The sequence below is a fragment of the Bactrocera tryoni genome, chromosome 1 (assembly GCF_016617805.1).
Source record: "Bactrocera tryoni isolate S06 chromosome 1, CSIRO_BtryS06_freeze2, whole genome shotgun sequence".
Classification (NCBI taxonomy): domain Eukaryota; kingdom Metazoa; phylum Arthropoda; class Insecta; order Diptera; family Tephritidae; genus Bactrocera; species Bactrocera tryoni.
This window is the reverse complement of record NC_052499.1, coordinates 68,880,986-68,889,368: the sequence shown is the minus strand read 5'-3', so window position 1 is coordinate 68,889,368 and position 8,383 is coordinate 68,880,986. Positions and strand designations below refer to the sequence as shown.

At 35.0% G+C, this 8,383-nt stretch overlaps 1 protein-coding gene across 2 annotated transcripts; it reads right to left on the bottom strand.

Annotated features, from left to right (window-relative positions):
• Window positions 1–821: 821 nt before the first annotated feature.
• Window positions 822–7,824, bottom strand: LOC120782216 (protein yellow). 2 transcript variants are annotated; one of them, XM_040114377.1, is made up of 6 exons: window positions 7,678–7,824; window positions 2,464–2,699; window positions 2,215–2,399; window positions 1,915–2,142; window positions 1,281–1,802; window positions 822–1,207 (listed from the first exon to the last, which is right to left on the bottom strand). In XM_040114377.1, exons 2-6 carry the CDS (start codon window positions 2,669–2,671, stop codon window positions 1,088–1,090), a joined length of 1,263 nt encoding a protein of 420 aa, XP_039970311.1. In that variant the 5' UTR covers window positions 2,672–2,699; window positions 7,678–7,824; the 3' UTR covers window positions 822–1,087. The 2 variants fall into 2 exon arrangements, with proteins under 2 accessions (XP_039970311.1, XP_039970310.1); XM_040114376.1 differs by lacking the exon at window positions 7,678–7,824 and adding an exon at window positions 5,512–5,703.
• Window positions 7,825–8,383: the final 559 nt, after the last annotated feature.

Below are 8,383 nucleotides of genomic sequence, written 5' to 3'. Positions count from 1 at the left end.
TCAAAATGTGTTTGTTTCGTCTGTCCGTTAACTTCCATTTATGTGGTTTCTCGATTCATATGTTTCCTTAGTTCCAATATAGTTTTCATCAGAATTATCCCATTCCTTGTTTATTTTAATTAATTTCTTAAAGAAATAATTTATGACTTTTTATTTATTTATTTTTTAACTTAATTCTAATTAAAAGCATATACATATAATTAACTTCACTATGAACTAATTTAAAAAATTTTACTTGATAGTAAGCTGATGGCAACCTTTCATGAAATTTTCTCTAATTTTATTTGAAAATAAGTTTAAATTTTAATATTTTCATTGCCGATATATTTAATATTTAATTTGTTTTTGAAGTACTGCATCTAATTTCTAAATCGATTTCAGAACATCTGAATCTAAGCCATCAATATTTTTTACCAAACCATAAACTACATAGGCTGAAAGATTTTTGGCCTGACTGAGAGATCGCAATCTTAAATCGCTTGTGTTCCAATGCGACACGCTACTTTCTTAACTCGATAAAGCTCCGGCCCATTAAGCTTTTTTATGACATAGAAATGGAAGCAATTCCGAAATGAACTAGTCTTCTACACACCATATTCGGTAGACCCGGCTTAAAGCTTTTTTCTCAGACTTAAAAAGGGGCTCATTTGTATGAGGCTTAACTAAAATAGGAAGATTAAGGCGTCTAATTTGATATCACCAGCAAACCGCTGTTGAAATGTTGTAGGACCGTTGCAATATATCAACGATATAGAAAAAAATCATTTCAAATTGAGCTCATGTCGAAGAATAAAGCTATTTTTTCATTGAAAATAATGTTCTTTCATTATTAGGCCAAATAGTTTTCAGCCCATATGGTGTAATAATACACCTTTATTGATAACCAGTAGTTGAATATAAGTAGTTGAAGTGCTTTTAAATATAGTAAGAATTCGAAACTTCAGCCTTGTGCTTACAAAATGTGTATCGTACTCTATACTGGAGTCGCAAATACTGTTATAAAGTGCATATATCATACAATAATATTGTGCAGTAACTTTCCATAAAAGGTTTCCACAATGCCACAATGGACTAAGCTTTTGCAAAATCAAGTGAAGATGAGTCGCTGACTCAGATCTTGAACGGACGCGTGTTGTATGTCATCAAGTGGTCGACGCAAAATGCGGAAATTAACTTCATTAAAATCCATAGAGCCGCTGGATATTTTCTGCGAATAATGAAAACATTAGCAGTTAAACTCAGTACAAACTGAGGCAAAAGTATCGCTGGCAATTGTTTACCTGAAAGCGATTCGACAGCATCCATAACTCCTCTTTGCCAGCATCGTTTTTGTACACCTTCATGCCGCTTACAAACTCAATCAGTTTTGGATCTGCCGGTATTTCGATCTGATACTTAACATTGAATGGCTTGTTCGGACTCCAACGAGTCAACATTATTGGATTGAATGTAACACAGTAGAGATTCCTTTGACTGTCCATTGCCTGGGCGGCACATGAACTGCTACGTTTGCCCACATGACGAAATGCCTGCGGCATGGCATCCACACTGTCTTTAAAATTGGTACGGTTGTTTACGACGCTCAGCGGCACTGCATACTCGCTGACACTGGCCAATGGATGGAAGTAGAGCTGTTCTCGATCGCTGGCCAAACCAAACATGCCATCCATTAGAATGAATTTCTCATTGGCAATTGTGTGTGAGCCATGATCGGGATCGGGATACATAAATCTATTTTCGATACGCCAAGCTGTATTCAATTCCGAGTCATAAACAATCAAACCATGAAACGTGACATCAGCCTAGAATAATTTATTAGTACAAGAAGAAAAAAAAGAAAAATAATAAGGACACGTTATTGTAACGAGTTAGCAGCAACTAACTACTTGAGTGGAAAGCATACGGCTTACGTACAATGTAGACTTGTATTTTGCGACAGCGGCCTTTTGGCGGGGGATCGTGTACAATTGCTAATGGCGTGATGAAGAGTGAAGCGCCGGCTACGTATGTGCTTGGTTCGAAGCGATAACGATGGAATAAGGTGTCGGTGTTCAAGTCGAAGACGAGTAGCTGTGGTGGACAGTGTTGAACCATGCCTATAGCGCCCGAATCGAGTACAAACATCTGATTGCACTCCGTGATCTACAAGGTGGTATAAAAAGAGCAAAAATATTCAGTTCACGCACATAATCACCGTGCTAAATTTCAACTTACCGCCACACGGAATACCGAAGTAATTTTATCACAATCACTGCCATGTGAGTTATGCCAACTGTAATCGGGATATGCCTGGAGTACTGGTCCATTCGCCTCATTGGCGTCAGACACCAATGCCAAAGTGTACGGAATGCCCGTGGTGAATCTGGGTATTGTCGTAAAGACACGTGAACCCTTTGTCGCTGTGAAATGTGTGTGAAACAGGTGTGATTTCATTGTTGCTATTTAAGTTTACAAATTACTTACGGTGAGAATGGGTCGCCACATCGATGGGCGTTGCGTTTTCTAGTACTAAGTTGCCATTGGCTATTGCTTCTTGACGATCTGCTTCCGTGGGGAAGCCAAAAACCATTTGTTTCCACTGATAGACAGTTTCTAGCTCGCGTTGTTTAACACTGAGTATGGCATGCGGCGTTAGTGCCAATAACAATACCACGAAGTATCTTCCCCACATGATGTAAATTTTGTATGTAGAACTTTTGCTGTGAAATGTAAAGTGCGAGATAATTAATAATTAGCTTAATAACAGAACTATTGTCTACTATTTATTTTATGGTCTGGAAGAAGCCATTAAATAGAACTTTGAGGAGCGAAAATTATCACAAATCATCGAATATTATATTATTTTTTATTTTACTTGGGTTCCAAAATTACACTTCTTATTTTACTTATTTTGAATCCCATACGTATTCATAAAATAAAAGTCGCTTATCACAAATTATTATAGCGTATTGTATAACTGACAATGAAAGTGAATTTTAATATTTGTTTATGTTTATTTTAGGTTTACTTACCCTACTTTAATAAATTTATACAAAAAAACATTAATATTTCTGTACTTTGCTTTAATCTCAAGTTAGTGAAGCATGTGTTTTATTTTAAATTATCATTGCTAGTTGTTATTATAACAATACAGTTATTTGAGAATATTAATATTTGAGGCTCTCTTAACTTTCCCTACTTAAGCATTGCCCAAATAATTTCGGGAAATACTATGTAATTGATATTTCTTGGGCGGATAAAAATTTGAGTCCGTTGCACTTCAAGAAAATCGAATTCGAAGATTTCGTTATCGTAAATTTGAGTTTGAAATTCAATAATTCATCCGCAGATCACTTTACGGATCAATTTATTTGATCTCTATATGCTCAAATCTCAAACTCAAACTACCTCTAGCGATGGTTTTAAGATTTTAAGCTTTTCACTGTAAAAATGATAGCGAGTTAATGTTTTTTTTTAAAAACCTTTAACCTACTTGTATTTGTTTTGAAATGTTTTCAGAACCTAGTATATGTTTGGTATTCAACAGTGTAAAGACGCACTCCAAAAGATCGTCATTGTTTTTAAGGGGGTATTCTAGTCTAGAAATGCTATTTAACGGCATTTTTTAAAGTCCAATAAAAAAAAAACTAAGAACATTTTTACCATCCAATTTTTTATCAGATATTTATTCATATTTTAAGAATACAAAAAAAAAATAAAAAAAAAATTTGTGATAATTTGATTAATGCGGCGTGGTGGCGTGGCGGAGGTTGAAAATAAGGGTGCGCTCTTCCTGACACGATTCCAACACTTTGGGTGATCTGAACAAACGTCTGAACTAGGATAAATAAAAAAAAAATTTCAGTAAATGGCAATGGTTTGAATTTTTTGCCCGTTTTTTGGTAAAGATCAAAATATTTTAAAAATAGTAAAAATCAAAATTTTTTAAAAATCCTAGTTCCAACTATAGAGAGATATATAAAGAAGGTCCACACCAAATTTCAAGTTAATCGGTTCAATAGAACTTGAGAAATCATGTCAGAAGTGTTGAAAATAGTAGTTTCGAGAAAAAACGCGATTAAAGATTTTCATGCGGCAGAGCCGGTTTGCACGCTGCGTCACTAAAATAGCTATAAGTCGGTAAATAATAGGAATTTTAAAAATTCCTTTGGGGAATATATTCTCAAAGGTCCAGTCTTTAAGAATATGCAAAAAAATCGATTTTTTCAAAATTCTAGACTAGAAAGTATATAATGAGATAAATTTAGGGGGTATATTTATCTCATTATATAATTTATCTCTTTATTGCCCTAAAAATATGCTCTTTCTAAGACCATCCAAGCATGCCAACTTCATGTAATTTTCCATATACATACATAGGTACTTGTAATTACCTACTGCTAGGTTGTCCTGCAGTGCTTTCAGCGAATTACAGTTTGTTTTTTGGTTTCAAATCATATATAAGTTAAGTCTAAGTCGATCCATAAGAGATGTAGAGATTCGCCGCTATGTTTCTGATACACTTTGCAAGCACTATTTCTTTAATTTATTGGATATCATTGCCATAATTTATTTCATGAGGCAAGTTTTCAATGACCCCCACTTTGTGTCACTCAATTACTTATGTTCGCCATGAAGTTTGGCAGTACGTTTCTGCAACATTTTTACCGTTTGCGTAGCCGTGTTTCCAAGGAAAACACAAAATGTCAAGCAAGTTGTTCAATTTTATTACCATTGGTAAAATCAGCAAACAAATTTTTGGCGTAGTAAACTCACAGCTGTCAAACTTCACACGATTATAAAAGGTTGTACCAATCAGGAATATTTTTTTATTGATTCAGTTTGTTCGCGTGGTTTAAATGGGCCAGACTGGGTCAAATTTGTTTAGGTGGTATTTCAACAATTTTTGGTTTTTATGTACATACATGCTTGATGAGAATACGTTGGAAACGTTCTCTTTAAAAATTTTTATTAATATAATATTTTATTTAAGCCTGCTTAATTTAATTTGAGTTTTAGGCATTTCCTCATGTATACACATTTGCATAGATATAAGTTGTTTATACATTAAACAAATCATATCACTCTTATTGGAAAACCCTATATAATCGCACAAGTTTCGATGTCTTACCTAAAGAAGAAGATATTCACTTCAAGTCATATCTTAAGCTAAAAGTATTTAGCATCACCATTTTTGCATAAAATGATTTAATTAGACCACCGAACTGTTAACACAAAATCACTGACATCACAAAAAAAAAATCACCTTTCTCGATAATAACTATGTGAATTGTGGAAATAATTTTTTGAAGCACATCTTATTACTAGGTAATATTTTCAACAATTCAGTAAAATTTTTCGGCATAGTCACTTTCACATTCAAAAAATCACAAATGTTTTCCATTAAATCCACATGTATCGAGAATATGTATGTAAGTCCATGCATATGCTCGAAATCTTCGAGCTTACGCATTTACGTAGTAAATTCAAGAACCGGTAACCGCGGTTATGAATATTTATTTGCCAACTTACCTCCAAAAATCGTCACTGAAAGATTTTTACTGAGTGATAAGGTTTATTGTTGTATTATTTGCTGTAGACGAAATAGTTTTCACCGTTTCGGAAATATTAGGCGCGTGTTTGTGAAATGCCTTTTGACAATTTTAAAATCAACTTTAAAAGAAATGTATATTTTTGAGAGAATTGTCGTTCACAGCTTATGCGCTCTTAAATGCGAACTGATGCCTATTGGAAATTAACACATCTTTTTATATGGTTCTTGCTTCACAGTGGAACTTATTCATTATCAGTCTTCTTAATCAATATTTTTTTCAGTTTAAGTGGAGGCACGATTTCTCCCTTAAGCATGTAATAATAGATTTGAAGAAAATCAATTACTATTAAATTCCGGCGATAAGGGTTTAACGGGTAGCAAGGAGTTCTATTGAAAACCAAATTTCTCTGTAATGCCTGTTACATACCTTTGGAGATAATTTTGTCGCATATAAAATTTTTTATAGATGTTTGTATGTAGAAATCTGTCAAAAAGTGTATTTGTTTTTGGCGTAAATATATGTATGAAATATATGCAAATATTTATACTCTTTTTGGGAATTTTTTCGTACGTGCGCTACATTTTTGCTTTGAATAAATCTGTCACGGGGCGCCATAAAAAGATATAAGCTAGATATGCTTCTTCCTAGTGACTCGAATGTTGGGTTTTTTGCCAACTATTGTTGGTCGAGGTCTACGATTATTAGTCAGTCTGTCAATATTTTTTTAGCGGATTTTTACTTTGATACTCAGCCAGTAAACCTGTTATACTTCTCATCTCGGTTTGATTAAGGTATATGCATTTTAGGATTGAATAATTGAAGGTTTTTTTGAATTTTTCACTAGATACATGTATGATAGCATTGTTTATCGCATTAATATCCCCTTGGCATAGATTAATAGGCCATAAAGTGGGAGTCTAAGTGTACTCTCATCTGGTTTAAGAACCTATCAAGTACTTGTCGTAATTTATTTGCCACTGCATAACTATAAATCTTGTGTCTTTCAAGCAGAATTGTAAGCAAGTAGCTTCAGTTGTACTTCTCTCAAGTGCGGCTTCTTTTAGGGAGGTATGCATCTTCACCGATAGCAGAGCGGCTATACAAGCCTTGTTCCCGATGCCAATGAGTTAAGAACAAGTCAAGGAGTGTATGACCTCACTAGCAGTAGCATAAAGTTACTTTCATATTAAACTGGTCTGGGTGCTTGGCAACAGCGGAATTGTCGGAAACCAAGCAGGGGTTCTGCTGTCATGAAGCATTCGGGTGCTTAATCTGTAAGCTTCTCGCGAGTTCAGCAGCGTTGGTCAGCATTCAATATCTGTGGGGTTGCGAAAGCTTTCTAGCCCAGAGTGGAACATAATTTTAATGAACCCGGCGAAGTGGCTGGAATAGATATTAGCCGCCTCAATAATCCAGTGGTAGGTTCTAGATGTTTTGTTGATTACCGACGGTGGTCAGCAATCAGCATCTGTGTTGTTACGAAAGTCTTCTAGTCCAGAGTGGAACATAATTTTAATGAACCCGGCTGGAATTGGCTGGAATAGATATTAGCCGCCTCAATAATTCAGTGGTAGGGTCTAGATATTTTGTTGATTACCGACGGTCTTTTTTAGCCATACCTAAAAGTTCTAAGCATCACAGCGGACAAGCGTCTATGTATGGCACTACTCGCGGACTCACGAGCAATCAGCATATTTACCTAACCTAATCTTTAGTCCAGGAATCAATTTTTATTTGAATAATGATTCGAATTATTAAATAAGGAATACTCGAGCTTTTCAATTAACTTCCTTTCACTATCACTAATGAAGATATATCAGAAAAGAATGGCAACCCTACACCCCATTTTTATGCAACAAAATATTTTAGAACTTTTTCAGGGGCACTGAATTTTTCAATTTTAAAGGTAATCTTCGAGTATAAAATTATGAACTGTATTATAAAATCTGTAAGCAAGTTTAACACATTAAAGTAACTTTTTGTTGAACATCATTTGAAAATATTTATTTTCGAACTATTGAATCTTTAGTGAATTAAAATACCACACCATTTTCACATTTGAAATTTTTTTATCACACCATCTTCTTTAGATATTCTTATGTACTTTTATCCGTACATCAACAACTTTTACTGCTTTTCTCACCTAAATTATTTTATTACGAGCACTTAGTATTACACCAAATCGTTAAATTGTTTTCCAACTGTAAATATATTAAGCCGTTTCTAATTCAGTATAAGCGCGTCTTTTGCGTGCGACAAAAATTTTGCTCCAACGCAGGAGATGTTTTCATCTGCGATTACAACGAGTAACTATTTCATATACTGACCGGAAGATCGGTACAGGCGCTCGAATCGTCTTCGTTTCGCAACATCAATGACGTACAGCAAGTAGTATCAACAGAAACGGCAAAGTCAACAATAACAACATACCAGCCATTACGGCCCCGTCCACCCTACCTTATCTATGTCGCACACTCGCATGAGTACTCATAAGTGGCTGCGAGTGCGTATGTGTGTGCTAATCTACGGAGCCTGGCTTCTTCAATGAGACGCAGATGCGATTACAGGTTCGCTGAATGATTTTGCACTCATAAGCTTGTTCTAAAGCTGGACTGAGCAGTTTGTGGGCGGGTTGGTGACGGTTTTATGCGTTGTCATTATAACGCTTTTTACGGTTGGTTAGTTAGGTGGACTATAAATATTGACAGTAGCTGTTTACAGGTGTGAATATGTTGCTTCACCGACCAGCCCAACCGCCCCACCTTACAATAACAACCTCCCTTTCAGCTTTTTCAATGAGCAAATTTTTTTTAAATACATTTTTTTGACATTTGTTTTCATAAACTTGT

Bases quoted from the DNA above. Each gene is read 5' to 3' on its own strand.
- LOC120782216 (XM_040114377.1), bottom strand. From the start codon at position 2,671: ATGTGGGGAAGATACTTCGTGGTATTGTTATTGGCACTAACGCCGCAT. The intron at 1,803-1,914 runs GTACGTAAGCCG...AAATTATTCTAG, and splicing joins GCAAAATACAAGTCTACATT to GCTGATGTCACGTTTCATGG. The intron at 1,208-1,280 runs GTAAACAATTGC...CATTATTCGCAG, and splicing joins TGCTGTCGAATCGCTTTCAG to AAAATATCCAGCGGCTCTAT.